The sequence below is a fragment of the Asterias amurensis genome, chromosome 2, assembly GCF_032118995.1.
Source record: "Asterias amurensis chromosome 2, ASM3211899v1".
Classification (NCBI taxonomy): domain Eukaryota; kingdom Metazoa; phylum Echinodermata; class Asteroidea; order Forcipulatida; family Asteriidae; genus Asterias; species Asterias amurensis.
This window is the reverse complement of record NC_092649.1, coordinates 12854822-12872189: the sequence shown is the minus strand read 5'-3', so window position 1 is coordinate 12872189 and position 17368 is coordinate 12854822. Positions and strand designations below refer to the sequence as shown.

General features: G+C 38.8%; 1 protein-coding gene and 1 long non-coding RNA gene across 2 annotated transcripts in view; one reads left to right on the top strand and one right to left on the bottom strand.

Annotated features, from left to right (window-relative positions):
• LOC139954188 (WASH complex subunit 4-like) overlaps nt 1–17368 on the bottom strand; it is a 78640-nt gene that overhangs the window by 6493 nt on the left and 54779 nt on the right. Inside the window, exons 22-32 of the mRNA XM_071953890.1 lie at nt 16546–16662; nt 15280–15448; nt 14616–14770; nt 14255–14329; nt 13058–13252; nt 5642–5795; nt 4973–5039; nt 3430–3516; nt 2303–2366; nt 1680–1763; nt 816–912 (exon numbers count right to left, since the gene is read on the bottom strand). Of these exons, the coding sequence (XP_071809991.1) occupies nt 816–912; nt 1680–1763; nt 2303–2366; nt 3430–3516; nt 4973–5039; nt 5642–5795; nt 13058–13252; nt 14255–14329; nt 14616–14770; nt 15280–15448; nt 16546–16662 (1264 nt within the window). The remainder of the gene's footprint in view (nt 1–815; nt 913–1679; nt 1764–2302; nt 2367–3429; nt 3517–4972; nt 5040–5641; nt 5796–13057; nt 13253–14254; nt 14330–14615; nt 14771–15279; nt 15449–16545; nt 16663–17368) is intronic.
• LOC139954570 (uncharacterized) lies at nt 7575–9972 on the top strand. Its single transcript, XR_011788126.1, has 3 exons — nt 7575–8296; nt 9020–9116; nt 9569–9972. It is a non-coding gene; the product is annotated as an uncharacterized lncRNA (long non-coding RNA).

The following is a 17368-nucleotide window of genomic DNA, read 5'->3' as shown; positions in this document are numbered from 1 at the left end:
GAAATATCCTCAGGCCGAAAAATAATCCACATTTCCGTCATGCCTTGCATAAAAATGAAAATACACACCAACGATAACTCAACTTAACTTAAATGCATTTATAAAGCGCTTTAACACTGTTTCAAAGCGCTGTACAGTCAAGAAAAAACCCATTAAAATGCAGGATTAAAAAACATGAGAAAAATAGCAATATGTTTTTTTTAAAACACACAACAGTTAAAAAAGTAGCAAGCAATTAGTAAAAACATTGCAATACAAACAATCATATTACACAGAATAAAACACAAAATAATAAGCGTCATATATTAATGAACACAATATCATGAATCTGTACTGCATACTGCATTATCCATAAAAATGATATGCATTGCTTGGAGTGTATTTTAAAATTTAAGGATTGGGCACTATGCATTTGCACAGTGCATGAGGGACACAGGGATTTAAGGCCAAAATCTTTATTTTTTTTTATTTACTCTTTCTTGAATTCTGTCAGGATGATAATCACACAGTAAAATAAGTTTTTTTTTCTGAGGAGTTCAAAAGATGACATGATTTGAATGATCTTACAAATAGTCACAAAGTGTTAGATTTGAAACCCTCTAAAGGTTCTAAATTTTTCCCCATAAAAACATGGGACATAAATAATGTACAATATAGAGTGCTTAAATTTTCACAGGTTTGTTATTTAATGCATATGTTGAGATACACCAAGTGAGAAGACTGGTCGTTGACAGTTACCAATAGTGTCCAGTGTCTTTTAAACAACATTTGACAGTGTACAGTTACAGAGTGAGAATCAAGCTTCATGTACAAACCCATAGCGAATCCATCATCAGTGAAGGCTGCTCCAACCTTGTTCTTCTTGCTGAGTTTGTCCTTACAGTTGATGGCATGTTCAACAAAGTTTAGCGTCTGTGGAGGGAAAGTGCAATGATAAAAGAGACTTCATTGGTAATAAGATTGTGAAAAACGGCTCCCTATGAAGTGACACAGTTTTCAAGAAAGAAGTAATTTTCCACTCACTTGATTTCGAGACCATAGAATTAGATTTTGAGGTCTCAAAATCAAGCATGAAAGCTCACAAGTTTGTGTGACAAGGGTTTTTTTTCTTTCATTATTATCTCGCAACTTCCACGACCGATTGAGCTCAAATTTACACAGGGTTGTTATTTTATGCATATGTTGAGATACACCAATTGAGAAGCCTGGTCTTTGACAATCACCAATAGTGTCCAGTGTCTTCAAATAGACTGTTGTATAATAACAATTGGCACGTTTAAACACACTTTTACTATCCCTATAGGGCCTTGGGCATTGCTAAAACCATCTCAACTCCTTTGGAGTATTCAGACCATGCAGCTCAATGGATGCACACTGTTTGCTGCTGATCATTCACAACACATGGGGGCACGCACTTTGGGAGTTTTTTCAAGGAATTTTTTTAACCAAAGATAAACACCAAGTAAAAACATTCCGATGACCCTGTGCCAATTTAGCCTACTGAGGCCAAACTTCCAAAATGCCAGACAGTTTTGGAAAAATCTGGGGAGAAACCTGCTTAAAAGAGTATAAACGCCATGTTTCAAACATAGTTGACAAAACCATCGTTGTGTCTAGACAACAAAAGGGAAGGGGATAAGTCATGAGTGGAAAGGACTTAGAACCGTGAACTCTCATACCAGAGGTGGAAGGATCATGAAGAAATGGCGTAAGTGCATGTTTTTGGAGCTGCGGAACTCAGGAGCAAATACATCAACCAGCATCTGGGGAAGTAGAAATTTAAAACATTACAGAATAATAACTGATAAAATGGCATAAATGTATGTGCTCAAAGCTGAAAGAACAAAAGAACATCTTTACAACACAGTCCTCTTGTAAATGTTGTTTGAAGCTTTGCATGGTATGGAGAATACGAGTCACTATAAATATAAATATCAATAGTAAACTTGCGGGTACAACTATGAGTAAAATCTCTTTTGAAGGAGTGGTGGCTCTGAAAAGAGTCGGTTTGGTCTCCTTAAATTTCAGAATGTGTTCCTCTCCTCCAACTGCCTCTAACGGGTAGGAGGAACGTTCTTCAATGATCCTGAGACCAAACCGGCTCTTTTCAGAGCCACCATTCCTTCAAAAGAGATTTTACTCATGGTTGTACCCGCAAGTTTACTATTCATATTTACAGTTACTTACAGTCCTCTTATACGCCGGTTACAATTCTATGCAATGAAAGTTTAGCACACCACAATTAGTTCAATCTCATAGTGTCATTAAATTTCACTCCAACAATCGTAGTTAAACACCATACCTTGAAATACTCAGTTCCTTCAGCAAAGTTCTTGGTCAGATTCCCAATAACACTGTCAAGATTGCTGAAAATAAATAATGCCAATATTTAGTGTTACTAATGCTTTCTTAGTTCTACTTCTATGATTGAAGTTAATAGACCTATCAATAATAGGCTCCGCCCAAGGCGCACGTGTGAGCAAGAACATGTGCGCCTCTCTAATGCCATTCTGCCCAACTCTGCTGCGCATACATGTCGGACCTGTATTTGTCTAACTTCTGGCAATGGGTTGTGATTGGTCAATATGTAATGGGGCGGGGCTTAATGGATTAGTCTATTGCTGACAAAACCACAGTGATGACCACAGTGTGACAGTGGTAAACTATAGACCGTATTGAATATGACGTCATGCGGCTCAAATATCTGACCTACAAGATGGCGTCTGTGCGTGTGCGTGCATGTGCTGTAGAAATCAAATCAGGAATGTTGCGTGCTGCGTGCTTCGATGATGTACGCATTTGGACGTGCATACGGTTTGCCCTACAAGATGGCGACTTTTCATAGCAAAAAGGGGTTATTCAGTCAGGTCAATAGACCTTACGTATTGACATCATCATGCCACCATCTAAAGCCGTGTTGCCATTGGACTTTTTCTTCCGTTGCCCCGCAGAAAACTTACCGTGACTGGCTTCAGTGTAATTCTACCGTGCGTTCCCACCTGGACATATATTCCGCTAAGTTTGCATAGCAATTTACAGCGTGGTTGATGTAGGTTGACAGGGAGGTCAGTTTACCATGCGTCCCCAATGGTTTTAATTTTGTCATTCTACAGAAAAGTCAAGTACTTTAAAGGAACACATTGCCTTGGATCAGATGAGTTGGTCTATACAAAGCATTTGGGTAACCCTTTGTTATAAAATGCACTTGGTTACAAAGAGGTTTTAAAAGTAGAATACAATGATCCACACAAATATGCCTCGAAATTGCGTGGTTTTCCTTTTACCTAATCGACAAACACGGTCGACCATTTAAGGGAGTCAAATTTTTGACTCCCATAAATGGCCGACTGTGTTCGTTCGCAAAGTAAAACGAAAACCTTGCAATTTCGCGACAAATATGTGCACTTTGATAAACAGTGCACTACTCACTTAGCAGCAACCTTAGCTTCTTCTGACAGATGCTCCTCTGATACTAGCTCCTCAAACTGGATAATATCCTCCAAGTCCGGTACAAACCTATCCACAGATATTCAACAATTCAATAAAAAATAGGACAAATTACCAACATTTAAAGGGTTCAGGTATTTTTCCAAAATGTCCACAGATTAGCATTAAACTTGCAAGGTTTGAAGATAATGATAGTAGAAAGCTTCCCTTCAAATATTACTAACTGAGGTGCTGTAGTTTTTGAGAAATGAGTAAAACAAGTCACAAAATAATTTTCGTCTCAGTTTTACATGTAGCATGTAAAAACGTATTAACCAGTTATGATATTACACCATAACATATTATAACTGGTTAATATGTTTTTACATGCTACATGTAAACTGAGACGAAAATTATTTTTGTGTTAGAAAAAAGTACATAGAACATTTCAACATATACATGTACACGATATACAGGGCCAGGAAGTTTTAGGCGCCCTGATTTTAAACATAAATGCATATTTCTGATGTATTAATGGTAGTGACCACAACAAGTTTAATGCTCAAATGAAAAGCACTAAAAAATAAACTACACCATTAAAAAAAGGAAGAATTATGAGGATAAACAAGAAGGTAGCACAGAATGAAAGTTTGAAACCAAATCATAACTAATATTAATACTCCATTCTTATATATCCCTTGATCACAAACTACTGGCATCTCAAAGCACTCATTGTTTATGATAATGACAGGTATGCAGAGACTTGTTTGAGTTAAGGCTGAGTCACGCTGCAGCGATAACGAAAACGATCACGACGCAAAGAGAATGCATTCTATTGGTTGAATGAGCATGTGCGTATTCTGCATGGAGCAATTCAACCAATAGAATGCATTCTCTTTGCATCGTGATCGTTATCATTTTCGTTATCGCTGCAGTGTGACTCTACCTTTATGGGATCTATTTATATACAGCACTGTGAAAGGGTTTACAAGGTGTTTAGTGTATAATAGATGGAAATTTGCATCGGGGATAAAAAATATTAATTTTGGTTTTATCCCATATATAATTAGGTATAATCACACAAGCATGGTAAAACCACAGGGTCAAACCGCGTCTCTTAATGTGTACTGGCTTCTTTTACGTGCATTGCAAGAACACATGGATCCTCTGGCTTACTGAAAGGCAAAGCAATAGACCCTTCCGATGAAATATGTAAATTGCACATAGCGCGTGCGCACTAACGTTTTGGTTGGCAAAATGAGGGAACATCGCGCTGTTTTGTACACGGCTAATGGGTGCGTGACGCAGGCGCGATCGCGCATCTGCTTAGTGCACAACTCTATGGCGTTTGCCAACCAACAGGGTCTGTACGCATGCGTGAATGTGATTAGCATATTTCATGGGAAGGGTCCATTAAGTGTGTTGCTCAAGGACACAAGTACAAGTACCAGGATGACCAGGGATCGAGTCCAGTGCACAAAGCCACTCAGACGTGACAAATAAACTGTTGTTAATGAACCGAGTCAGTAATGAACCGAGTCCTTACCTGATTGCATTACTGCAGCATCGTAGTCCACCAGATCGGACCATCCTGATGTAACCCATGGCATTCCCTATCACAATAAACACACAATAAACAGAATGAGTTGTGCTTGATTGCTTTACACAAAAAATTATGCCAGGCGTAAGCTCCCGCGTCATGCCTATGTTTAACTACTTTTTATATCATCCGTTTAAAGACACTGGACACTATTGGTAATTGTCAAAGACCAGTCTTCGCACTTGGTGTATCTCAACATATGCATAAAATAACAAACCTGTGAAAAAATGAGCTCAATTGGTTGTCGAAGTTGTGAGATAATAATGAAGAAAAAAACACACTTGTCCAGTTGTCACACGAAGTTGTGTGCTCATATTTTCAGATGCTTGATTTCGAGACCTCTAAAATTCTAAATCTGAGGTCTCAAAATCAAATTCGTGGAAAGTTACTTCTTGCTCGAAAATTACATCACTTCAAAGGGAGACGTTTCTCACAATGTTTTATACTATCAACCTTTCCCTATTACTTGTTACCAAGAAAGGTTTTATGCTAACAATTATTTTGAGGAACTACCAATAGTGTCCACTGCCTTTAAACACCCCCACATGATGCCCTCTCGACCAATCAGCATGGATAAAGTATCTTTAAAAAGTATTTATGAATGGACTTTCTAACCTATTTGACAGATGAGGTTACGGAACTGATCGAGGTAGCTATCACCGTCTGGTGTCAGACCAAGCTTACGGATCCCCTTATTGAATTTATCCGCTCGCTCAAACGGGTACATCTGGTGGATCTCAACTTTGTTCTCCTTGAAGAAACGCAAATCCTTAAAAACAGAAGAAAATTTTATTAAGATCTATATTTACTTTTTAACAATAATAATTAGGATAATAATTAGGTCATTCTTACATAGCACTGAACGAACCCGAGGGCTTCTCAAAGCACACTAATGAAGCTCTATATTTTCTTTTTAGTGATATTAATTACGCTGCTCTTACATATAGCGCTTTATCACACCTGAAGGCATTCCAAAGCTTTTTTATTCTTTATTTATCCTGAACTGTGCAAATGCACGTCTTGGAGAGATAATAACGAAAGAAAAAACAACACTTGTCACACGAAGTTGTATGCTCAGATGCTTGATTTCGAGACCTCAAAATCTAATTCCAAGGTCTCAAAATCAAATTACTGGAAAATTACTTCTTTCTCGAAAACTACGTTACTTCAGAGGACGCCGTTTCTCACAATGGTTTATACTATCAACAGCTCCCCATTACTTGCTACAAAGTAAGGTTTTATACAAATAATTATTTTGAGTAATTACCAATAGTGTCCACTGCCCTTAAGAAGGAAAAACTGGTACTTGAGTAAAATTTGAGAGAAGAAGGGAAAAACAATTCCCACCTCCATCACCTATGTATCATTGTGCAAACATGAGCTGAAGTGCACAAGCAGGACATATATTTTTCATCAAAACTTAATGGAAAAGAAACAAAGCTTTTAGCTAATGCAAATTAGAAACAGCCAGACCATAAAACCCTTTTCATCCAGTCATAAATAGTAATTATTTCTGAGTGTCTTCCTCAAGGCCATGATAAACCAAGCGAGGAGAAATGAACCATTATTCTTGGAACTGGCACGAGCCCTTTAAGCCACGGTAGTCTCAAGTTACATTTTTAACAAGGGGGGGGGGGATTACTTTCTTTTTTTAGTATATCATAAAATTAAACCCCTGGTTGGTGTGTCACGTATGGTATTTGAGCTAAACAGTCATTTTATGACGGAATCGTACCAGGTCATTGGAAAAGAGCAATAGTAACACCCTGTCCCTAAGACCAGGCCAGCATTTTTGCATTTAAACTCAGACCAATATCGCTGACGAATCACACACAAATCCATCAAAATGCTTATGGCAATAAATACAAACAATAACATAATATACGTACAATAACCACAGTAAGAAGAAACTAAGAAGAACTACGCAAAGAAGAAATCCAGAATATGTGGTAGAGAAATACAATACAAATGCAATAAATGGCGATCAATACTGGTATGACCTTCAAAATGTTAAGAACTCTGTACAACCATTCTGCTTTATTTTTCCAATTATACTGTATTAAGGGACTTTTGTTAATTTAAAAATTTTTGTAGCTTCGTCTTTTAGTTTTCTTTTAATATCGCATCGGTTTTCTAATAAGGCTGTCATTGCAGTCTCATCTATTCCATTAAGGTTGTCATCTTTGTTATTTCTTTTAGATTATCGGTCAATTACAGTTGCTTTTTTAGTGCATCTTCCTTAAGTGGTTAATTTAAACTGTGTGCTGGAAATTATGTTACTATATTAGTTTTAAGCAGTAAACCACAAGAGAAACTGACTAGGTTTTTGGGGGTCTAAAAAGAAGCAAATTGATTTTGAAATTTAATGTGCCAGTACTCTACCAACAGAGCTGTGTAGCCCTAATTTGGCGGTCTCTCTATTTTTTTTAATATCATAAACTTTGGTGTGATCCTTGGCTATATGGCAGTTGGTTGTATTGCTTCTGAATGGTACCCCGAACAAAGATATATTGAACAAATAGGAAGACTGCCAATATTAGGACTAGATAGCTCAGTTGGTTGAGTTCTGAAAAGAACTGTCTTGCTTCCCAAACGCTTAATTTGAGTCAAAACTTGTAATTAAAGATGGACTATAACGGTACTCCTACATTAAAATCACTATCAGAACTTGTTTATGTTGTGTTCAGCTATCAATTCATTGTTGTGGTCATGTTTTTCTCCAAATAATTTTGCTACAATTTGACCGAAAAAATTTGACCTCGATTCTTCGATTTTGAAATTTCCCGCCCTGTACTGGTTCCCGGCTATTAAACCAACACTGAAATCCAAGCGGATTTGTAAACCAGCGGACGTCATGAACGCGGTCAAAAAATGGTGATGTCATAACCATGAAGCAACGAGAGTAAACAAAGATTACGCCATGTTACTCCGTGTGTTGTGTATGCGTTTTCATCCACACTATAGGCGTGCGTGTGTGCTACGAAGCTTTTTGTTTCTAATTATCAGCTATAAATACTGCCGACTATTTGGTTGTTTGTGGATGCACTAGAAGTTTCAAAGTTTGTGTAAGAAGCCTGGATCGATTCCGAAATTTAAACCTCTAAGCATCGAGAGAATTCAGGGGGATCTTCTACCACCAGGCCCCAGCCAGTGCTGCTTGTGCATGCTATGACGTCGGCGGGGTCCCTCTGCCGTGGCCCTGGTCGCAAGTGGCCGTGGAACAGCAAAAGAATCAAGTGGCATTACAGAAAAGAGAGGGAGAAAAGCCTGGTAAGTACTTGTTAATAATTTTTAAAAATCTACTACTGAGAAACTATCTCCATTATTAATTCAGGCCCAATACATGTACATGTAATTGTAATAAGAAAAATAGTAAACAATCTCTACCCTTTTCATGCAAGGAACAATCATCTTGTTGTCAAATGACACGATGTGCATGCTCTGAATCTGACCCGACTACCGTAAAATAGCTACATAGTGTATTGACTCTGTTGAGTGATGAATCCATGTAGCCACCCAAGTGCTTTAGGCATGTTTATGCCCTGGTTTACACTTTCTGGCATGTTCATGCTCAACCATGTGTGAACACTATATTAATCCATTTAAAAAGTTGATTGTTACAGTTAACAGTTTATTGGCCTCGCTGACATGTATTTATATTGGTCTATACTGGATTGCTGGACATTGTTTTTGCCAAAGCTGCCTAAGAATTGTTCGCTTTTTTTTTTTAAGGCACAGCTCAAAAATATGTTCAAACTCCCATCCATATAATTGCCCATCCATGGTCATTCAGAATTTTTCACTCCTAATTCAGGAATTACCAATTCCAGAGAAGTTTAGTCTGAAGTTTTCCTATAGCTGTGTTTATTGGCTTGGCACGGTTAATTATGGAGTGTTTACTATATTTGCATTTGTAAAATAAGGCCAGTTCTTTTTCAGCACTAGTTTTTTTATTTATTTATTTATTTTTTGTTTTTATATTTTTTTGTACAGAAATAACTCGCAGCTCTACACTACAATGAGAATGCAGGACGAAGACATGCTAGCCAGAACTAGAAATGGAGACCTAAGATTCTCAATAGCACTTTAGGTAAGTAGTAGGCCTATGCATGCAAATTTTTAGAGGATCAGATGATTTCTTCATTTTTTAGTTTTTCAGCTGCCCCTTTGAAAACTGTTCACGGTGGAGGGGGGGGGGGAAGGGGATGGGGTGTTGAATCGCAAGAACCCCCCCCACCCCGATCTGTACCTGAACAGTTTTGTATTAGGTGTAGATCTGGGGGAGGGGGGTGGTTGGAGGTCATGTTTTCTATCAGACATAAAGAAAACCTGCCCCCTTGGTTTTGTTGCATGTGGACTCCTTTTGTACTGGTTTTGCGTTAACTCCTGTAAGGTTCTTTTCAAAACTACGCCAACTCAAAGAGAGATTGTCAGTACATGGTGTTACGTCAAACCTTCCGAGATTGTATTTCTGCCTTGTAAATTTTCAAGAAATCCCACATAACGATTATTTGGTTTTGTTTTTTATTTTTCATTAAACAGATACGCATAGAATGCATGCACAATGCACTTGTTCATTGTCAGCAGGGTGACAAGACATGAAAACAACTCCATCCGCAGCTGATGTGTAACCCCCGTGTCATTGACATCAACCTTCACCAGCCGGAAAAGGATGCAACAGCTTTTTTTGGGGGGGGGGGGTGGGGGTTCAAAGGTAGTGGGTTCAACTTTGTTTGAAGAAAGAATGACCTGTGTCCAGTTTCATGGATCTGTTCATCACCAAATTCTGCGCTTATGATTACCGTTCTCTGCTTACGTCCAAACGCTAAATTTCTGAGCTTACTTTGTAAGCGTAGAATGCCTGGTATTCTAAACCAACTATGCACCCATGACCGGCAAAAGCCAAAATTCGCTGGTAACCTGTGAAATGCGCTTGATGTAAGCACAGAATTCCCTGCTTCCGCAAGTGCCGATTCTTTGTTTACAGTATACAGATCCATGAAACTGGGCCCTAGCTTTTTTTTGGTAGGGGGGGGGGGGGGGGTCCATGGTAGTAGAATCAACTTTGTTTCAACTTTGCCCAATTTCATGGATCTGTTCACCACCAAAATGTGCGCTATGGTCACGGTTCTCTGCTTACAGCCAAGGCTAAATTTCTGCGCTTACTTTGTAAGCGTAGAATGCCTGGTATAAACCAAGTATGCACCCATGACCCGCAAAAGCCAAAATTTGCAGGTAACCTGTGAAACACGCTTGACGTAAGCACAGAATTTCCTGCTTCCGCAAGTGTCGATTCTTTGTTTACAGTAAGCAGATCCATGAAATTGGGCCCTAGCTTGTACACATTGATGTGGGTTTTTATTTTATTTTTTATATATATATATTTTTTTTTTTGGGGGGGGGGGGTAACCAGGGTAGTACAATCAACTTTGTTTAAAAACAGAATGACATGGTCTGTACACAATGATTTTATTATATTCTTTTAATGTACAACTTAATTTACAAAGAGAACCACAGCTAACTAGGTACATAACATGGCTTAGGTTTTCTTTTTTTTGGGGGGAGGGGCGTTGACAGGGTTGTATAGTTAACTTTTTTTGATGACGGAATGTGCAGATGATTTCGCTATCACTAGGCAACCTTTTTTCAATTTTGATATTTTAAACTCAAAAATAAACTATTGTCGATTGCAAATACATACAGTTTTAGTGTTGTCGTTATTATGGAGGTGTACATGGCTTCTGTTTTTTGTTTTGTTTTTTATATTTCTGCTAACCCAGTTGAATGTTGTTACCATGTTAATCATAGTGTATTGTTGACAACAGGGGACAAGTTTATTGCACATAAGTGCTAAATTAATCAATTTGAACCACACACCTAATTTTATAAGCCATAGTAATTTACATTTTGTGTCTTTCAGAGGGGTGGGTGGTTCAAATTAAATTAATCAATTTGAACCACCCACCCATCTGAAAGAAACAAAATGAAATAATATACATGTACATTTATACGTAAATTATTATGGCTTATCAAATTATTTCTCACTCCCTCCGGATCATTATAACTTGGAAAATTGTTACGACTGAAGACAAATAAACCAAAGCAAAGCTGCCTAATCCGTTGGTGGATACGAAAATCCTTCCACTGTACTGTACAGGAGGGTTTGGAAACGTCCTTCGTGTTGCTGCCATCAAACATGATGTCAGTGGCAGCGGTTGAACGGACAAGATAGTAGTCCTAAGCTCACCACTTGCTGATAATCATCATTGCAGTGTTTTCTGTAAAACAAAACAAAAGAATTCATACAAAATTATTAACAAAAGAATTCATACAAATTTATTAACAACAGATTTGTGGTTTGCATGGTGAAGTGTTAATATTGCATGTGTGTACCTGAATTGCTTTAAAACTATACCCATGCCAGAAGGCAATCATAATCCAAAGTAGCAGTTACATACATGTACATGAGATATTTGTGTAGATGCACATGTGTCAACCACCACGCAGTTACTTGGTGGAGAAAAACAACAACATAGGTTATCTACAATATCAGTTTAAATTGATAATGTATGAATTTTGCCAACAAAGTATAAAACGCAAGACAAAAATTACCCCTCCCCTCACATTTCTACGGCCTAAGTCAGTGCATGTGTTGTTCACATACATGTATTATAACGTGAATGGAGGTAAACAATAAACCTTGTCCATCATGTTCGTTCATGTTTTAATTTAGTCAAGGATAGCCTTCAACTATTTTTGGGAGCAGAAATAAACTGATCAAACGAAGCATCATTCAGTATAATTCATGAAACGTTTTGTGGCCTTACCAGTCTGTCTTTAGCCGTCGATCATCAGGGTTTGGCTCATCGTCTTCGGCCTGACGATCATCGTCCCCGGGCTGGTTAACTACATGTACTCATAACACGTCTTCGGCTTCTCTCTCGTCTGGTGAGCTCCCCTTATCGCTAGAGCCCTCACTTTCCTCTGAAGTGCCTCCCTGAAATGCCTTTTCCTCATCTATACTGTGGTTTTCCCATGACCCGCTGCCATCGGACAATTTCGCTGTTTTTTTTTTGTGTCAAAAAAATGCAGCCTATAGTGTCCGATGTTATTCCACATTCAATGTACATGTAAAATGCACGCACACGATCGACCTGACACACTGTGTACAGAGCTTCGGTACGTGGTATGACTTCACACACTGAAGGTAAAGGTTTTATTGAATACTACTAAAATATCAGTCCTTATTTTACATTTCTTGTACAAAAATAGTAATATTGGCTATATCAATAATCTGTTATAGTCCATCTTTAAATTTGTTCGCATTTGCAGGAATTAGTATGAACAAAGCTTTATGCTGACAAGTTCTCATAGAACAAATCTACACAGCAAAGAAAAAAGACACCTGGTCAGTGTTCTCCACAGAAGTGTTTTTAGGAGGGCGGCATAACGTAATCAAAATGGTGCCCATATATGACCGTGAAAGCAACAAATGGTTGTGAAAAAATGGTTCTTAAAAATGATGTTATAACGTTTATCCCGCCCCGCCCGACGACGCTACCTTTAGGAGAATGATTGACCTTATTTTTAAAAACTAAATCAAAACGTACAATGTATTATACATTTTGCTTTGTGTGCTGCAATTACCTCAAAGGGATGTGGTGCATGGAGGTCCATGCCTGGGCCCAATTTCATAGCGCTGCTTAGCGGCCGATTTTGTGCTTACTGTGCGATTTCCATTTCATAGCGCTGCTAACCGTAAGCAATCGAAAAGGCATGCTAACCTTCCGGTGCTTACTGCACGAAAATAAATGACGTCACAATGCAAATCCACTGTAAACACGCAATATGGCCGCCCAATTTTTCTGCTAACCTGTGAAATACGCTAAGGCTTAAGCAAATTTTTCTGATACAGTAAGTACGCAAATTTGCTTACCATTAAGCAGCGCTATGAAATTGGGCCCCGGTGGTACCGCAAACTGATACACATTGATACCTCACCATGCAATCCCTCAAAACCCACACACTTACCTTGATTAGCCTAGACTTGATGTGTTCATCGTACATAAACTGAGAGAAGATGAAGAACTTCTTGCGTAGGAACTGATACGTGAAGTTGACTGTGGTATTCATGATGCCTGTGCCGTGGGTACGGATAGAGTTAGCAACATGTCGGATGTTGATGGTGTTAAGATGCTTGTTGTTGCTGGAACGTTCCACAAAGATCTGTCAGTAGCGTCACAAGACCGAGTGAGTAAGTCATAAGAGTGCATCCAGGTGTTGAAAAGGCTTAAACGAACACGTTGCCTTGGATCGGTCGAGTTGTTCTTTGAAAAGCGTTTGTTATAATATGCATATGGGCAGAAAGATTGCCTTGGATCGGTCAAGTTGGTCTTTGAAAAGCGTTTGTTATAATATGCATATGGGCAGAAAGATGCTGTAAAAGTAGAATACAATGATCCACACAAACATGCCTCGAAATTGCATGGTTTGCCTTTTACCTCGTCGACTAACACGGTCGGCCATTTATGGGAGTCAACAATTTTGACTCCCATAAATTGCCGACCGTGTTAGTTCGCACAGTAAAAGGAAAAACCACGCAATTTTGAGGCAAACTTGTGTAAATCATTGTATTCTACTTTTAAATTATCTTTCCAACCATATGCATTTTATAACAAACGGTTACAGACGCTTTTTTATAGACCAACTCGTCCGATCCAAGGCAGCGTGTTTTTATTTAAGATAGCGGACATTCATAATAATACGCAGAAGATAATAAGCCATTATTGCGTGCTGCCATACTTTGGGTGAGCGCTATTGCAAACACACAGCAGAATGCGAGACTTACATTGATTTAAAACATGGCTGAAGGAAAAGAAACATAATAAATAAAAATAATAATTTATTTTTGCAATAGCGTCTTACATGTACATAAAAACACAAATCTTAAAAGGCTGTACAGTATTTTTACATATTATAAACATTAAGCTAAAAAGAGATAAGCAAATTACATTGTACAATAAGAAAGACAAAAACAAACATTGAGATACACCAATACAAGACAATCAACAATATCATACCACAGAAAAGGCAATAAAAAATGCAAACATGTAAAAGAATGCCACAAAAAAAAAAAAAAAAAACATTTCCAATCTGTGGCATAGGGTGTCATCGTGTTCCCCCTCCCTCAAATCAATATTAAGTTATAATAATGGTGAGCATTTTTACCTGATTGTTGACATTGTACAGATACTTGGACACAAATATATGAATATTGCGCATTATCTCCAACACGTCCAATCCCTGTAATGAGAAGAGAACAAGTATAACTTATTATTTGTTCATTTATTGATTTATTTTAAATCTTGAGACATACACAATAGTTACAAGTTGTACAGGGGCTGTCAAGGTTAAAACAAAAATATAAAAACTGTCATCAAAAGATGTGTAAAACCAGACCCCTGAAATTGAGGAATATGAAATTTGACATCCATGTATGAATAATATTACAATAAAAATACAAACAATCGTGTGACCGACTATAAACCGGCCTTCTGTTCCTTGCTCTATGGGTAAAGTAAATACTGACCTGTTCTAGAGTCTGTGTAGGGAGGTGAGCCTCAGTCATGGTCAGGGCGTACTTCTGTGATGCCAGATTCCGCATCTCGGCATAGGTCTTCCAATCATGAAGGGCAACTGTCGTCAAGTTGTAGAAAGTCTTATCCAGGTAGTGGGTCACAGAAGCTGCAAACAATCAGAAGAGCCAGGTCTCATTATTCATTGGTAGATTTATTACTGGTTGTTAATTAAGAGATGGGGGTTAGGGGATAAGGAGTAAGGTGGGTTGTGGGCTCAACCGCTACCCTAGCAGGTACCCATTTATACCCCTGGGTGAAGAGAAGCAATACTAGTAAAGCATCTTTCTCAAGCACACAAGTGTCATGACGGGATTCGAACCTTCACTCCGATGACTTAACCCCCAGAACTTGAATTTGATGCTCTAAACCACTCGGCCATGACACCCTCCTTTAGAGGGACCTTTTAAGTTTTTTGTAAACAGCTATTTATTTTTTGTATCAATGTACGTTTTATTTATTTATTCATTTTTTGAATTTGCGATAACAGTATATGTCATATTGATTGCAGTTTTCAAACCAAATGGAGTGGTGTAACTTCCTGGAAAAATAATTTTAAAATAGCCATTCAGTTTCAAAGAATTGGATAATAAAGTTTGAAGAGGGAGACATTTTTACCTTTGATATCCAAGAAATTATTGAAGAAGCGTATGGGTCTCATCTTGATGAAGTGTGAATTGTCTTGAAGGGGGACCTTGAAGGGATTACGACTATCCAGCTGGAGATGGTTGTGTATTGAAAGGCGGAGATCTGTCTCAATGGCACGGCACAAAGGATCAAGAAGATGCTGAAATAAGGAAATAATAGGAGCGTTTGATTAGCTTCCCCGTGTTGACCCCGCAGTGCTCACTTGGGTGAGCCCCTGACAAGAGCTAATCGAACGATCACACTTGCCTCTCAGGGTGGCTTAATGCACGTCAGGCCAGCCCCCAAGTGACCCGTTCCATAAGCAGGGCACTGGGGGCTGACCCGAGTGAGCCCCTGGAATGTGTCTGATTTGGCAGCTAATATTGGGTGCATTCAGTTAGCTTCCCCGTGTTAACCCCGCAGTGCTCACTCGGGTGAGCCCCTGACAAGAGCTTATCGAACGATCACACTTGCCCTCTGGTGGTGACGTCATGCCCCTAAGGCCAGCCCCAAGTGACCCGTTCCACAAGCAGGGCACCGAGGGCTGACCCGGGTGAGCTCCTGGAATGACGCCAAAGCAATTCAAACGCACCGGGGTCAACCAAGGGAAGCTAATTGAACGCACCCATAATTATTTAATTACCAAGGATAAATTTACAAATTACCAAGTAAGTTGTTGTGGTCATTAACGGTTGGAGTACATCTATCTACCAATCTATGACCCTGACTTTGAACTTCCACTTTTTATTTATCTCTATAATTTGGGAGGTTAGGTAAAGTAAAGCAAAGTCTGAATGGCTCATAAGGCCGGTGTTTATATCAATTTCCTTGACTTTCAACAACTGAGAATATTTCTGTCCCCCTGGACAAGATGCGAGTACATCCCAGGTTACTCCCCAGCTCTCGCTGGTGCCAATTTGTACTCCTTGATGGAGAGAAGCAATTACTTTGAAGTGCCTTGGTCAAGGACACAAGTGTTGCAACTGACCAGGCCAGGGGTGGATTTCACAAAGAGTCAAGACTAGTCTTATCTCTACTTAGGATGAGCTACTCGTCCTAACTTAGAACTACCCTTATGTTTTTAATATCTCCCAGGACTAGTCCTAAGTTAGGACTAGTCCTAACTCTTTGTGACATTGACCCCAGGACTCAAACCCACATTCTGTAAAATACAGAGCTTGAGTCCTCCACCCTGAACCGCTCAGCCACGATACCTCCCATAGGATTGAGAGATGTCTACTCCTCCTTTGGACCCACCTCTTTAAACTGAGCATTGATTTCTTTGTCGAAGGAGTCCAACAGCTTCTGAGGGGATTCCAGATGCTTACACTGGACGATCGGTGGAACGCAATCTGCCAATGCACCAAACATGTACTGCAAGAACACGGAGAACATACCAACAGTTAGTCATACTGGATAATTTACATACTGGATTCAATTTCAATTCAATTCAATGAACATTTATTTTCATGTCGACAATTACAATTTAAGCATACACTAGAAAACAAATATTGATGAATATAATAATGAAGGACGGATGCAATGTATAGAAATTGAAGATAATGACTACAAAAATTAACGTAATAGTCAATATGCAGGGAAAAAGTTTAAGCATAATGCTTTTGTATATTTCCCTGAGACAGACAAGGAATTGGACGACTAGGACAAAAAACAACAACAACCAATGAGTCAAGGCACTTTTCTTCAGGGTCGGTATGTACTTCATATCAAAGCCAAATATGAAGGAAAATTCTTTAAAAAAATCAGATTCAATGAAACACTACTGCAGCCGATTTCACGAAACGCTAGGATTAATCCTAACTCGAGTTAGGACGAGTAACCCATCCTAACTTAGGAAGGGTTCCATGCGTCCTACGTGTTTGGATACGGATCTGAACCCGTCCTAAGTCCTAAGATTAATCCCAAGTTAGGAAGAGTTTGGTGAAATCGACAGCTGTTGCTGTTAATTATACTGTCTATATCTTAAGGTTATTTTTTGCCCACACACAAACCCCCACTCTGATCAGAAACGCCAAAGCTCCTGTGCTCTTAACTACCTGGCAACAAAAACTGTACTTAC